The sequence below is a fragment of the Saccopteryx bilineata genome, chromosome 6 (assembly GCF_036850765.1).
Source record: "Saccopteryx bilineata isolate mSacBil1 chromosome 6, mSacBil1_pri_phased_curated, whole genome shotgun sequence".
NCBI classification, from domain to species: domain Eukaryota; kingdom Metazoa; phylum Chordata; class Mammalia; order Chiroptera; family Emballonuridae; genus Saccopteryx; species Saccopteryx bilineata.
The window spans coordinates 178659167-178675538 of NC_089495.1; the positions used below are offsets into that span (position 1 = coordinate 178659167).

General features: G+C 42.3%; 2 protein-coding genes across 2 annotated transcripts; both read left to right on the forward strand.

Moving 5' to 3' along the window:
• The first annotated feature begins 119 nt into the window (after positions 1-119).
• LOC136308563 (uncharacterized) lies at positions 120-14303 on the forward strand. Its single transcript, XM_066236046.1, has 3 exons — positions 120-325; positions 13560-13781; positions 14255-14303. Exon 2 carries the CDS (start codon positions 13581-13583, stop codon positions 13761-13763), a length of 183 nt encoding a protein of 60 aa, XP_066092143.1. The 5' UTR covers positions 120-325; positions 13560-13580; the 3' UTR covers positions 13764-13781; positions 14255-14303.
• Positions 14304-16007: 1704 nt separating this feature from the next.
• Positions 16008-16364, forward strand: LOC136308564 (uncharacterized). Its single transcript, XM_066236047.1, has one exon. It carries the CDS (start codon positions 16008-16010, stop codon positions 16158-16160), a length of 153 nt encoding a protein of 50 aa, XP_066092144.1. The 3' UTR covers positions 16161-16364.
• The last annotated feature ends 8 nt before the right edge of the window (positions 16365-16372 follow it).

Below are 16372 nucleotides of genomic sequence, written 5' to 3' on the forward strand. Positions count from 1 at the left end.
TGCCAATTTGATACATTATTTAAATTTTTCATTTTCAACAATTTGCTGAGATTGATGCTGAATAAACCCCGCCCCCTGAGAGTGACACTAATGAACCCGTCCCTATTCTTTCCGGCCTCCGCACGGCCTTCTTGGCTGAGAACTAACTTCACAAAAACCCGGAGAGCGGACAAAGAGCGGGACCCGCGGCAATTGCAGAGCTGCGCATGCTCCGTCTCCAAGCGCGGGCGCGGGTCGCCAGGACTGGCGGGCGCTGCGGCTTGAGCCTGGGCCCCTGGGGCTGGCTGGTGGCGGCGGCCTCCGGCGGTGCGGCGCTGGTGAGCAGGTGAGAGCGCTGGTATCTCAGGTGGAAACGCCCGCTTTCTACACGGCCGAAGAGAGGGGCGGTTGGCTTGTCGCTGTCTCCTCCCCACTCTCAGAAAGGTCACTGGTGTCCTCTCCGAAGGGTATTTGGGGGCAGGGATAGGGAGGAGGCTGGCTCCGTAGAAGGCTCCAGACCTACCTTTAAAAAAGCTATAAGCAGCCTGACCAGGCGGTGGCGCAGTGGATAGAGTGTCAGACTGGGATGTGGAGGGGACAGGTTCGAGACCTCGAAGTCTCCAGCTTGAGCGCGGGCTCATCTGGTTTGAGCAAAGCTCACCAGCTTGGACCCAAGGTCGCTGGCTTGAGCAAGGGGTCACTCCGTCTGCTGAAGGCCCACGGTCAAGGCACATATGAGAAAGCAATCAATGAACAACTAAGGTGTCGCAAAGAAAAACTGATTGATGCTTCTCATCACTCTCCGTTCCTATCTATCCCTATCTATCCCTCTCTCTGACTCTCTCTCATCTCTGTTAAAAAAAAAACAACAAAAAACAAAAAACTATAGGCAGTAAATACATACTTGAAATACATACTTGTCGGTGGCAGGAATGTGGAGGGCGAGGGCGTGTGCCATTATTGTGGTCGAGTTAAGTGTCGAGCCTCTTCACTGCCCCATTTCACTGCCCTATGCGCATGGGCATGCCCTGAAGTAGATGGAATAGGTGTTCCAGAGAAAGCACCCATTGCACCTGTACTGCTGCTGGACCCTGTGTCTGTCTGTGAGGGCTGCCCTCTGTCGTCATCAGGCCAGCTGTGTGAAAACAGACGCAGGACTCACAGTGTTTTTGAGGTTACCGGGATTGAAATCCTTTTGAGGTGGAGATCCCTTGAGGTCATGTTCATCTTTTCTAAAAAAATCATAAAATCATATTCACCGAAAATTCTATTGCTATTTTTCAGAGACTGGCAATACTGGGGAGTTTCATTCAATCATTAACATCATCAATTTACCCATACTACTACATATAGACTATATAACTATATATGTACAATATACTAACACATATGTGTGTAAATATCAATATATATGTATATGTGTGTATACATATATATACATATATATGTATATATCACTGCTCAGCAGATACTGCAGTGACCAATGTAGGCATGGTCCCTGACCACATGGAACTTATATTCAGTGATGAGAAAAGAAACAATAAACAAGTCAATTGATAAATGAACAAGGTATTTCCAGATTCTCCTAGGTTGGCTTCTCCTAGGGAGTAGACTCTCAGGAGACGTGAGGGCAGGATATTTATTAGGAAGGACTTTTGGATCACTGCTAGGGAAGAAAGCAAGCAGAATCAGATAGATAGAAAAAGTCGAGCTGCTGTGCAGTCTCAAGGAAGGCCTCTACCTGTCTCCCTGGAACCTTGGTGCTGGGTTGGCCCTTCCAAGTTGTCCCAAGTTGGAGGTAAGAGCCAAGCCTTTATAACCCTACATTGATTGGATGCCCATTGCTCTGTAAAGAGGAAATAACCTCAACTCTCTTTAGTGTAGTTAATCCTGGAGGGGGACTGACCATGGAGGGCTGACTCAGCTCTCCCAGGAGCTGAGGACGTGTCTTATTCTTGAGGGGGATCAGGGTGGCACATCACAGCATTCACCACACAGGTGGGGCTTTGAAAGTAGTAGTGAGAAGTGCTGGAGCATAATGGGGATGGGAGAAGGAGAAACTTTAGATTGGGTGCTCAGAGAAAGGCTGTCTGAGGAGGTAACAGCTGAACTAGCAGCTGAAGCACCAGAATGAGCCACCTTGTGTAGGACAAAGGGAACAGGACTCTGCTTCCCGCTGTGCACTGAGAATATAGTGAAGAAACAGAACAAATGACTGCTGCCTTCTGTTACAGTGGGTGGCAGTTGCCAGTTTTTATAGATATTGACTCCCTGCTGTAACTATAGATGGAGTAAGTAAAAATGGATTGAGGCAAATCCTGAGAAAGATAGAGGAGAAGTCAAAAAGTAGAGTTAAAAAAATTAATTTGGCCCTGATCAGTTGGCTCAGCAGTAGAATGACTGCCCGCTGTGTGGATGTCCCAGGTTCAATTCTAGGCCAGGGCACACAGGAGAAGTGCCCATCTGCTTCTCCACCCCTCCCCCTCTCCTTCCTCTCCTTCTCTCTCTTCCTCTCCCACAGCCAAGGCTCCATTGGAGCAAAGTTGGCCCAGGTGCTGGGGACGGCTCCATGGCCTCCACCTCAGGCGCTAGAATGGCTCTGACAGCAACGGAGCAATGCCCCAGATGGGCAGAGCATCGCCCCCTGGCAGGCATGCCGGGTGGATCCCGGTGGGGCACATGCGGGAGTCTGTCTGACTGCCTCCCTGCTTCTAACTTCGAAAAAATACAAACAAAATTAATCAACTTGGTTAAGACTTTTTTTTTTTTAATTTTTATTTTTGGTAAAGACTTTTAATCTATACAGTATTTTTTTTCTCCTAACATCATTTAATTATGTCTTTAGGATCGTGCCTTTCTTTTCTCAAGCCTATATTCTCTATGAGGACAGGAACCATGCCTTATTCATCTTGGTAGTCTCACACGCACATACCATCAGCCAATGTCTTGTTAACACCTAATAGAAGCTAAGTAAGCATTTGAATAAAATTAATCTCAAATATTTGAAGTGAAAATTGATAATCCCTAAATGATATAAACACTAAATATGAGTATTTGGATCTATCTTTACAGTATCCCCCCAGTTTTATACATTATAACCAAATATTTGTTGAAATATTAAATGATCGTATCCAATAGCTTTGGTCAAACGACTCTGCAGGGATGCTTGGTTCTTTTTCCACATTTTTTTTTTTTTAATTTTTGCTTTTTAGAGAGAGACAGAGAGAGAGCAACATCGATTTGTTGTTCCACCTGTTCATAATGCCATTGGTTGATTCTTGTATGTGTCCTGGCCTACAATGTGGAATCTGATTATAGGTTCACCTCACTCCAATCAAAAGAATCCCACAGACTTCAGGACCTCTCTCTCGAGAACTGTTTCAATTTTTATTGACATCTAGACTAAGTGAAACTGCCCAGAGAGTGGGCCTCCTTCATGAGGACTACTTCCCTTAGCCATTCTAGGCCTCTCTTCTTGTGACACTCCAGGTTGGCCCCAGTGCTATTTTTTTTCCTTTTAAAATAATCAGAATCATAATAGCTGACAATCACCGAGTCCAGACTAAGTGCCAGGTGTTGTGCTAACTGCACAGCACCCTTGTGATATGGAAGTAATTCTCATTTTACAGATGACGGGGCTGAGGCCGAGTGAGGTTAAGTGACTTATCCGAGCTCACCCAGCCACTTGTGACGTGGGAAGGTGGAGGTTGAAAGCCCCAGCAGTAGGATTCCACAGCTCATCCCCTTAAACCCCAGAGGGCAGTGCATTCTTACAAACATGACTGGCAATGCTGGTATGCAGGAACTAGACCAGGGGTCCCCAAACTTTTTACACAGGGGGCCAGTTCACTGTCCCTCAGACCATTGGAGGGCCGGACTATAAAAAAAAACTATGAACAAATCCCTATGCACACTGCACATATTTTAAAGTAAAAAAAAAAAACAAAAAAAATGGGAACAAATACAATATTTAAAATAAAGAACAAGTAAATTTAAATCAACAAATTGACCAGTATTTCAATGGGAACTATGCTCCTCTCACTGACCACCAATGAAAGAGGTGCCCCTTCCAGAAGTGCGGCGGGGGCCAGATAAATGGCCTCAGGGGGCCGCATGCAGCCCGCGGGCCGTAGTTTGGGGACCCCAGAACTAGACCCTGATGGGCTTTCTACGCTGTGCTAAGAAATATAGACTACAGTTTCTAGTAAAAAAAATGTCACTGAAGGCCTTTAGGCAGAGCAGAAACAAGACCAGATTTGTTGGGTTTTTTGTTTGTTTTTTGTTTTGTTAATTTGCAAGATAGCTGTGTTGGTAGTGTGGAGAACAGGTTAGTGAGGAGTCTACTGGAACAATGGCCCTCAAAGTTTCCCTGAGAATTTGTTAAAGCACAGATTACTGGATCCCACCCTATAGAGTTTTTGATCCAGGACAGCCCAAGAATTTGTGTTTCTACTTAAGTTGCCAGCTGATGCTATTGCTACTGGTGAGGGGACCACACTTCGTGAACCACTAGACTAGACCTTGTCAGGAGGTCGTGTGAGGTAATGAGGACTGTGGCTATGGGGAGAAGTTACATGAAAACAAAGCCATGTCAAGTGGCAGGACCGCGTGACTGACCTGGTGAGGAGAATAAGGAAAAGGGCAGAGTCCACTGTATCCAGATTTCTGAATTGAATGGCTTGATAGATAATGCTTTGCCTTTTTTTTTTTTTAAACCAAAACAGGAAATACAGATTGAACAGCACTTTGGGAAGGAAAAACATTCATTTTTACATGAATTTAGACTCTTTGCGGGCACAGTTAGGTACAGGTAAACTGTAGCAGTTGGGTATGAGTCTAAGCTGTAGATGAAGGTGCAGGAGTTCTTAGTGGACGTGTCATAGTAGAAGCTTTGGGTGTGAGTGAGAGCACCCGGGAAACAGGAACACGGACCAGACGACCACAGACAGATCCTGAGTAAGGGTGACTTGGTGGATGGAAAACGAGGGGCCGTTCAGGGGGACTGAAAAGGAATAGGCTAAAGTCTCAGGTACTGGAAGAGTTTCAAGAACACATCCAACTGCTTAGAGAGATCAATAGGGGAGAGATTGGGGGTCTTTATAGTCAGCAGTTTCCATGGAGAACAGAATGAAAGCAGACAACTGGGGTTTGAAGATGAAGGTGGAAAGTGATTAGGAAAAGACGCGTTATTGAACCCGATTCTGTAGTAGGGGTAAGGGGGACCGATAAAAGGCAGCTGCTCTAGGGAAATTGGTTTTCATTCTTTTCAGTGGAGAAAAAATGGTCAGTGTATGCCAAGGAGGAAGACCCACCCAGTGGGAAGAGAGGGGTTGGAGGAGTTACAGCCTGCAGACATGGTAGGAAGTGGCCCTGAGTGGGGCCCGGGTAATAGCAGCACAGGGTTGGAGGAGTTACAGCCTGCAGACATGGTAGGAAGTGACCCTGAGTGGGGCCCGGGTAATAGCAGCACAGGGTTGGAGGAGTTACAGCCTGCAGACATGGTAGGAAGTGGCCCTGAGTGGGGCCCGGGTAATAGCAGCACAGGGTTGGAGGAGTTACAGCCTGCAGACATGGTAGGAAGTGGCCCTGAGTGGGGCCCGGGTAATAGCAGCACAGGGTTGGAGGAGTTACAGCCTGCAGACATGGTAGGAAGTGGCCCTGAGTGGGGCCCGGGTAATAGCAGCACAGGGTTGGAGGAGTTACAGCCTGCAGACATGGTAGGAAGTGGCCCTGAGTGGGGCCCGGGTAATAGCACAGGTTCCTCTGAGACAGGGGGAAGGAGGTGAAGATGAGAGCGGAGACGGATAGGTTTTACGTGTGGGGGCAGGAAGGTGAGGGTGCTAATACCCAGTAGCCACATTTCTTTGACTGATAGGTTGGTTATATGCAGAAACAAAGGTGGAAGGTTAAAAAGAAATCTCAAAAATGATGAATCAGCCCTTTTGGGGTTCAGACCAGACCAAAGGTATGTAAAGTCACTGCTGTGGCACCGTGGCCCCACCAACCGCACATTTAACCTGGAACAGTCTGGCTATCTGCATGATACCCACTCTCCTTCCCACCACCAACCCTAACGTCCAGTGGCAGCCAGGTCGAAAACCAGTGAAAAGGGACAGAGATTCTCATACAACTATAACTTGGTAAACTCTCCAAACTGTCAACAGCCCTTCAGCCTTTCTGAGAAGCCACAGGCTTCCAGTAACCTGATTTTCTCTTCCTCATTAGTTGCTCATCACTCACTCATTGCTCACATTTTGGACTGCCAACTATTAGTAAGGCTTCCATATAAAACTCATGATGCTTTCAGTATATTACTTATTTATAAATGCATTGATTTCACAGTAATGGAGGAGGGGGAGAGCAGAGAGCATGAGACACTTAGGCATAGCTGTGACCTTCACTGCACTGTGACTACTCCTGACCCACTGCTGAGCAGACGGTGCTGTGAGCAGCCCAGCTACCCAGTGTAGGACAGGCTGACCTTGAACGGTGGCGTGGGGAACGTGGTTCGATTGTGCTGAATGGGAACTACAGAGCTCAGGTGTGATCCATTTCATTCATCAGGAGTTGACAGAAATGTTTTTTTATTTTTTTTTATTTTATTTTATTTTTTTTCTGAAGCTAGAAACTGGGAGAGACAGACAGACTACCGCATGCGCCCGACCGGGATCCACCCGGTACGCCCACCAGGGGGCGATGCTCTGCCCTTCCAGGGCGTCGCTCTGCGACCAGAGCCACTCTAGCGCCTGGGGCAGAGGTCAAGGAGCCATTCCCAGCGCCCAGGCCATCTTTGCTCCAATGGTGCCTTGGCTGCGGGAGGGGAAGAGAGAGACAGAGAAGAAGGAGAGGGGGACGGGTGGAGAAGCAGATGGGCGCTTCTCCTATGTGCCCTGGCCGGGAATCGAACCCGGGACTTCTGCACGCCAGGCCGACGCTCTACCACTGAGCTAACTGGCCAGGGCCAGACAGAAATGTTTTTGGTGTGTGTATTTTTACAAGACTAGAAAACTTCAGCCAAACTGTTATTTTAGGTGATGTAATTAGAAAAACAAAGGAAACTTGTTCTCTTTAGCATGTCAGTTGAATAGGCATGAAGACACTCCGCAGTCCTTTCTAATGTGTGTACGCACACACACACACAACTGTGAAAATCTGAACTGCTCTATTAAACATTGTGGGTAAAAAGGACTTTTCAGCATCAACAGTTGGAATTCAGGAATGAAAAGTTCACAAATACCTAAAGCAAGCATTGTCATTATTAAAGAAAAGACAGACAATTTCAATAAACTTCATCAGATATCACAGTCACAGAGCTGGGTTAACTAAGTAACAGTCTGTCTAATGGTCTCCATTATTAAATTACATTGGGTGGAAGTTTTTAAAAATTATTTTTTCAAATACTTGAAGCAAAGCAGCAATGAAGACAAAAAGAAAAGAATCTACCTAACACTGTGTCCAAAAGACCAGCAGATGGCGCCCAGCAAGCCCAGTAGGCAAAGTTGAGAACCATTTACAGAGAATTTTCTGCATCCTGGTTGTTGTAAACTTCGTTTCATAATGCCAGTAGCAACACTTGGCGATTTCACTTGACGTGATGCTACAAGGAAGAGCAATCTGATAGCGAGGCCCAGGCTGTTAAGGGTTTTCTAGGAAGTTTAATTACCTTTTTGCCTGTTACCTTACTGTGCAGTAGTATCACCCAAAAAATCGTCCTTTAACTGGCAATCTAGTAAATTGGAGTAAGCCTTTCAGGGGCTTTAGTGGTAGAAATTGAGGAGATAGTAATCTCTGTATTATAAATTGGGGGGAAGGGAAAGTTGCTATTCTAGACACAGTAATACCTTAACTTTAGAGAGTATTGTGGTCAGAAGCATATAGCTCAGTGTTTTTCTTTTCTTGGCCTTTATATGTACTCAAAAAGATTACAATGTTTTAATGAGGTGGAGCTATAACAAGCTACTCCCTATTCTTTTTGTTCATTCATCTCTTGCTGTTTATTCTGTACTAAGAACTAGCCTAAAGAAAACTGAACTAAAATTAACCCAGCTATTCTCAACTAGTAGTTGGTTCCAGATGGATGTTTGGAGGATAATAGACCCTTTGCCCTTTCATTTTGGACAAAGTGGTATGAGATTACAGTTAGCCTCTTACATACCTGACATAAGAATCGGAAGAACATGCCAGGCCAGTAGCTGGCAAACTGCGGCTCACGAGCCACATACGGCTCTTTGGCCCCTTGAGTGTGGCTCTTCCACAAAATAGCACTTGTGAGCACTACCTCAATAAGGAATGTACCTACCTATATAGTTTAAGTTTAAAAAATTTGGCTCTCAAAAGAAATTTTAATCGTTATACTGTTGATATTTGGCTCTGTTGATTTATGAGTTTGCCGACCACTGTTAGGCTAATGCACTGGATTGGTGGCCTCAGTCAGTCTCACAGGGGTTCTCCACACACTTGGAATTTTCTTCTCATCCATCGCATGCACAGAAAGTTCTGATTGACTCTATTGCCAAAGCTGAGATACGGATTCATAACTTTTGAAAATTGCTTAATAGACTATCAGCCACGACCTTTAGGACTCTGTAATCTAAATCAAGTGGCACAATTAATCTTAGAATTATCTTAATCTTAAAATCAATCATGTAGTGTTTTCTCATTTCTAAAGCAGTCTCATAAAATTGCTATGAGAACAAAATAAAAAATATAAAGTCTTTGAATAATGCAAAGTATATAGTTTTGAAAGAAGAGTATAAGAAAGCATAATCTGTGTTAAGATTGCTTCTCCCATTTTATAAACTTAACAGAAATCATTTCAGTGTATAACAGGACATACAGCTTTCTCTCTTACTTATCTAAATTTTACTTATCTAATTTCATTTGTCTTGCTTTCCTCCATCTTTCGTAAAGAGTCCCATGCCTTCTGTTTTTGTGTTGTTTGTTTAGGAGTGTGTTTAAAGCATATTCAGGAGAGCTAAGGAAGGAGTAGTCGCAGGTGCTCTACTGACTACCGGGGGGTCAAAGGAGGAACAGGGTCTTCCAGCCAGCATTTCTGTTGCTCCTTCACTCCGAGAAAAGCTTCATGATGAACAGGAAGCAGTAACTTATTTTGGGGACCAGCCTGTCATTGCTCATTAAATCTGATTGTTTTAAGCGCATTCTTGAGAAATGTTATATATATAATAAGATTCAGGAATCTCTGGTGTTCATAAAATAGTTTCATACCACTTGGAATGACTTGCTAAGGGTTTTGAGGTAAAGACCATCTCACGATAAATTTTATTTAGCTTAATTTTCCATTCCCAATTTGGTTTTCCTAGTTTCCCTGCTGCTCAGCCCCATGAACCTTTGTAAAAATCAGGGTTTTCAAAACCTTGTAACTTTATCTGAAAAATTAGTTGTCAAGAAATCTGGTCTTAACAGAAATCTGGTCTTAATAAGTCTTCCTATTATCCTAAGAAGCAACATATAGAGGCTCTGAGCATGGGCTCATGAATGCTTACAAGAATACTTATTGCCATAGCATATTTATCAATAAAACATTGAAAAACTAACATTTCTATCAATCAGTGATCTCCACATCAATTAGGCTATCTCCATACAATCAAAAGCTGTACAGGTCATGAAAACCATAATGAAGATTAACACTTATGGGGAAAAGTGAGAGGCAGTCAGAGAGACAGATTCCCGCATATGCCTGGAATGGGTCCACCCTGCAATCCTTGTCTGGAGCCAATGCTCTGCCCATCTGGGGCTGTTGCTCTGTTGGTCGGCAACTGAGCTATTTTAGCAACCAAACTATTTTAGTACCTGAGGATGGAGCCATCCTCATCACCTGGGGCCAACTTGCTCAAACCAATTGAGCCATGGCTGTGGGAGAGGAAAAGAGAAAGAACAGGGAGAGGTGGAGAAGCAGATGGTCACTTCTCCAGTGTGCCCTGACCGGAAATCGAACCTGGGACATGCACATGCCGAGTGACACTCTACCACTGAGCAAAGGCCTGTCATCACATTTTTGTTAAAACCAAAATGATTATTAGTGTATGTTGCTTTCTTTTACTTATTTCTATATTTTCTAACTTTAAAAAGTAAGCCTATACTATGTGTATTAGAAAGGGGCAATGAATGTTGATGTTTATTTGAAAAATTCCACAGAATTGAAAAAAAAGGAATTAAAATTGATTCCCAAAATGTATTTAAAAGCTCCACAAGTGTATATGAACAAAACAAGAAGTATCACCTCACTGACTACATCAAACATTAAATTTCAAACCTTTGTTATCTTTTTGTTAATGAGCCTTGTTTAGTAAGGTCTGTTGTGTCTGGCCCTGGAAAGTTACTTATTTAAGCAATAGGATACATGTAATGTGCTGGAAAGCTATTAAGTAAATAAAACAAAATAAATTAAGGTTACTATGCCATTTTAAGATTGCTAATTCCATCATGCTTGGTGGAGATAGGCTGTTACGGTGTGTACTCAGTGAACTTACGTAGATTAAATGTGAAGATTCTAATAAAAGTACTTTGGAAAATAAAAAGCTCTATCATCCTGATCCTAATCATTTTCTAAACCTCTCAAAGGACAACAGAATAATCAGAAAATAGTTACCTGCTCTCTCACCCCAATTAGCTCCATTAATATGTGAGACATGGAGAATTAGAGGAAATGGGGCATGTAGGTATTGAGAAAACTTTAAGACAATTAATCATTAAATCAGTCCTCACATCACTTACTAACCAGGAAGTACTGTTACTGGGCTTAAGTGACATTTGGCAAATAAGTTTTCAACCAAAATAGGTACTGATACCGAGGCTTAACTAAACCTAAGTCTAGGAACACAGAGAGGTCCATAGTTATTCTAATGAATAAGAGTAGACTGTTAAACACAATATGAATAGAATGGAATGCTTCCTTTGGACTTAATCCATGGATGACCCAAAGTTTCATGGAGCGCACAGAGCTAACTTGAGTTAGCTGACCTGAGACTTCTCCATGAAGCTTCACAGTGCATCACATTACTGTGATTTACATAGAATAGTAGCACACTTTCCCAGACATTGCTGTTACAGATTGTAGTTTAACTTGTTCTGAATTTCATTATTATAACCTTTAATCCAAACAACTCTCTTTTCTATAAGCTGTCTCCTAAAAGTTTATAATTCAGGAAGAAGCTGACAATATGTTAGTCCTCTTGGAGAAGTAAAGGTGAACAGCAGAAATGCCATCTATTAAAAGTCCTGTGGGCCTGACCAGGCAGTGGCGCAGTGGATAGAGCGTCGGACTGGGATGCGGCGAACCCAGGTTCAAGACCCGAGGTCGCCAGCTTGAGCGTGGGCTCATCTGGTTTGAGCAAGGCTCACCTCAAGCAAAGGGTCACTCAGTCTGCTGAAGGCCCACAGTCAAGGCACATATGAGAGAGCAATCAATGAACAACTAAGGTGTCGCAACGAAAAATTGATGATTGATGCTTCTCATCTCTCTTCATTCCTGTCTGTCTGTTCCTATCTGTCTCTCTCTCTGTCATTGTAAAAATAAATTAATTAATTAAAAAAAAATTTTTTTAAAAAGTCCTGTGGCTTGATACTCTCATGTTGAGAGTGACAGGTGTTAAAGTCACCTTAAGGATTGAGGAGACTGGATATGAATGATAATATCTTCTAAACCTTTAATTCAAGGTATTTTGTGGACAGAAATGCCACATGTCAGCCAACACAGCCAGCTGACATTGGCACGGCCCGTCCCTCCTCCCCTCTAGGTAGTCATCCCTACTGTCCTTCCTCTCTCGTTATTCCAGCTCACCCAGTGCTCCCCCCCACCCCTCAAATCTCAAGTCTCCAAAGGCTTTTTCGTAGTGGGTTGCAATGAAATTTAATCATGCTACAGTTATTTGTGGTTGACTTTCTCAAAGAGAGAACGTAAGCATGTCAAAAAAAAGTGTGATCTCTAAAGGGTGCACAAAGTGTGTAAAGGGTACCGAAGCACTCTAGCAAAGGAAGAGGCCATAAAATACATCCAAGGACAGAGTAGGCCATGTTTTTTTCGTCTAGTAGTTTAAGTTTAGCAACAAAGCCCTTATAGAATTTGGACCTTGCAGAAAAATGGTTTCTAATGCTGGGAATAATATACATACATAGACATTAACTCCTAATCTTTATGTTTAATTTTAATATATATGCACAGAGAACACAAAGATGATTTAGTTATTTAGTGCTCATTAGTACTATATTTTATATATTGACCAAGGGAAGAAATACGTAAAAATTGTGTTCAGACATTTTCTAATGGCATTCATACAAAATTACTCTTAAAAGATTTCATGATACTGAAACTTACATACATGCAATTGAACCTAATTCTTTTTTACTCAGTGGGAGAAGGGGAGGCAGAGACAGACTCCTGCATGCGCCCTGACCGGGATCCACCTGGCAAGCCCACTAGGGGTGATGCTCTGCCCATCTGGGGCGTAGCTCAGTTGCTCAGAGGTCATGGAGCCATCCTCAGCTCAGCACCCGGGGCCAACTCACTCCAATCAATCTATGGCTGTAGGAGGGGAAGAGAAGCGAGAGAAGGAGGAGTAGAGAAGCAAATGGGCGCTTCTGTGTGTCCTGACCAGGAATTGAACCTGGGCTGTCCTCACGCTGGGCCAACACTCTACCACCGAGCCAACCGGCCAGGGCTGAACCTCATTCCTAATATATTCCGAAGATGGTGAAGCAGTCCTTTTTGTTCTGTGCTCAGAAAAGAACTTGGAAAGTGAGTCCCTTCTGTCATCACAAGTGTAAGCTAATCACTGAAGTCTAATGAGTGCCCCTGAAATAAAAAAAGTGTAAGGAGTCTTTAGAGGTTGTCTAGACTCAAGTTCCCAAACCCAACAGATCATTGGAAACAGACTTCCTGGGCCTCACTCCGTACTCTCCAAACCAAAGACAGACAGGGATAAAAAATCTGTTTTCAATACTAACTGCCTTTGTAATTCCAAGCAAGTTTACTGGTCCCAGTTTCTTCATGTATACTTGGTTAACAGTAACCCTGGCAGGGTAGAGTTATTGGTAATAAGGACAAACAGTAAAATGCAGTGGTTCCACACATAAATGTGGAAACGGCATTAATTCATCCTAATTCATAGCATTCAATCCATAAATTTTTGGCTACAGTCAGAATCCATGCATAATTGTTTCAGACTCAGTTGAAACACCATAACTTCTATCCTTTCATAGTGAAGAATCTAAATTATTAGTACATGTTTAGGCAATTATATAAAGAAAACTAGATCCACGCATGAGTGACTGTCTCTAAAGAGCCATTTAGCTTCCCCAGCAGGTCTCGGTGTCCTTTACAGTTGTTGACTAAAGGGTTAGTAATGCTTTATAGGTTTCCCAAGTCTATCTTCCTGCTGTCTCTTTAGGTCTATAACATATCTCAAACGTTACTTAATATTGCGGTATATTGTTACTAAAAACGTTTAATAGTCAGCTTTTATTAGAGTGCGCCATTCTGCTTGTGATGTTTTATAGATGGAATTTGAAGGGTTGTTTTTGTTTCGTTTAGGACTTTCTCTTAACTGTTGACCTTTTCTTAGGTGCACAGGTGCTGAATTACTATGAGCTTCTGGAGAGACTACAAAGTTCTGATTGTTATGGTCCCTTTAATCGGGTTCATACATTTGGGGTGGCACAGAATCAAAAGCAGCCCTATTTTCCAAGTTCCTAACAAGGACAGCGCCCCTGAGCCGGACAGCCTGGCATTCGCGAGTCCTCGGAAGAACCACGTCCAAGAGAAATAGCAGCGTTGCATTCTTCAGGTAAGTTCGGTTTCATCTGTAACCAGATGGTACGTTCCAACCAAATGGTATGTTCTCACAGTGGGAGAGACTATCCTTTAAAAGGGATAGAGTTCTGGGGGAGGGAGGAGCCTAATTTGGTAAGGTACCTATTGATTTTATTATCCACAGGCAGAATGTGCTATAATTGCTTCTAGAAAAGTTTGTCCCACAGAGACCTTTCACAGTTGCCCGGCCGACTCATTTGGATGAAAGGAGAAAGTCCAATCATTCCATTACTTGTCCTGTCCTCTTCACTATCACTGTCACCAGGATCAGGAAGGTGTCCAAAGGAGAAGTTGTCTCCTTGCCATAAATCCATTCTAGAACATATAAATCTGTAACTTTCAAAAATTTATTTTCTTTATTATTAATGTTTTTTCCAAAACAAAATTGTTTTCACTCCTTAGTAACTAATGTTTTAGAATGATTTCTTTCTTTCTTATTTTATAAAGATGAGGAGCCAAAAGACGTGGTTACTGGTCTCGCTGCCACAAGACTCTGGTAGGTGCCAACTTCCTTCCTCTGCAGTTGTACAGTACATGGCACCATTATGTATTGAAAAACTGTTTACTAGAGAAATCATTTTATTGATCACAGTTTCTATTGTGATTTATGATATGTGTGTTATAATGTTCAAATTAACTTATGGAAGTCACTTTACTAAGCTCTTCTTTAAATGTATTACACAGAATTTCCTGAATCTAAAATAACCATTGAAATAATATTTAAGTACCTTAGCTATTCCTGCCATAAGATAAACAGAGATTTTCTTTCTTCCTCATACAATAATAATAATAATAATAATAATTAAAAGATGACTATAACTTGTATCACAGGGAGAAAGCTGGCCATCATTATTGTACTTTATTTGGGCCTAGTTGCCATGGTTATAGCCTTTCACTAAATTGAGAGGAGTGATAAACAAATTAATACTCATATTAACAGTCTCTCGTTCTCTTCACCTCTTCTTTGCACATCTTCAGATCACCTTTTGGTCTGTATCATACTATGCCTAGAAATCTGATTAGTTTTATTTATGCTAAACACTGTCCAAGTGGTTAGCATCATTATCATATCTCTGAAAATAACTAATAACTGGCTGAACTTTTACCCTCAAAGCACCAACTGATAAGGCCCATGACCTGAGGTTTGTATCTCTCTGCACATTAGTAAAGCGTCTGGTTTGTATGCCTCAAGGCACACTGCAGCCTTGTTCCGGAAACTAGTGCAGGTGCTCGATAGAGCACTTGGTACATAATAACATTTTATGACATTCAGACTCTGAGATTGAATTATAAATCGGATCCTATCTTTCTCTGTCATCTAGCACGGTTTCTGCTTTTTGCAAAGTTTTAGGGAGGATTAGTTGTAGGACACCAAAACTAAAAATCACTGATTCATAGGGTAAAACTATAGAAAATTAGCTCTGACTGTAGCCACATATTGAAAACATGGTTTGTTCTTTGATTCGATGTGCTATGCAGACTTCTACAGCTAACCATAAACTGTACGTCAGAGTCTCTTTAGTAAGAACACTAACAATTACCTTGTTTTCATAATTATTTACAAGCAGCCTAGCCTGTGGTGGCAGAGTGGATAGAGCATTGACCTGGACGTGAGGTCACTGGTTCAAAACCCTGGACTTGCCTGGTATAGGCACATAGGACAAGCAATCAATGAGCAACTAAAGTGAAGCAACTATGAGTTAATACTTCTCATTCCCCCCACCTCTCTTTCTCCTCTCTCTCAATAAAATCAATAAATAAAATCTTTTAAAAAATAATAATTATTATTATTTACAAGCAGGATTTGAGATAGGTTTCTGTTGAGGCCTGAGACCCAGACCAAATTCTAGGAGTTTGATAAGGCAGCATTTCTCGCCTAGAAGCATATCATATTCAAACACTATACTGTAAGCTTCGGGCTGTGTTGTTGCACGTTCTAAAATCATTGACATGTCTGCACTTCTCACAGGGATCCATCGAGGAATAAAACAATGAATGGTTAGTCTAAGTTGATTTACATTTCTCATTTTATGAAGGCTTGTGCCAATTTGGTTTGTTTTTCTAAGGAAGGAACAGAGCATTGAAATAAATTATTAAACTGCAGTCTATAAAAAGTTTGGGAATTATTTTTCTAAAGTGTTTTATTTTTATTTTCTATAGAAAGAAAGCTTTGAACCTGAGCTTGATACGAAAAGAAGAAATGAAAAACACCAGTTGGATTAGGAAGAACTGGCTTCTTGTAGCCGGGGTCTCTTTCATAGGCGTCCATCTGGGGACGTACCTGATGCAGAGGGCTGCGAAACAGTCCGTCAAATCGCAGGCCGGAGGCAAACCAAACAGCACCAGAGAATGACTTCAAAGAAATATTTGCAATTAGTAATATGTCATTAAATCATTACATATCATTACATACCGATTAGCTATGTAAACGTGAAGCTACTTTATAACCACAGTGCTTCATCATTCAGACTTTCAGCTCTGAAGAATCCTTTCTTTGAAATGTTAAAATAAATAGAAATCTATGGTTAACCAAATAAAAGCTGTCTCCACAAATTACCACCTGAA

Excerpts from the sequence above, each read along its gene's own strand:
- LOC136308564 (XM_066236047.1), top strand. The coding sequence starts at position 16,008 with ATGAAAAACACCAGTTGGATTAGGAAGAACTGGCTTCTTGTAGCCGGG.
- LOC136308563 (XM_066236046.1), top strand. The coding sequence starts at position 13,581 with ATGAGCTTCTGGAGAGACTACAAAGTTCTGATTGTTATGGTCCCTTTA.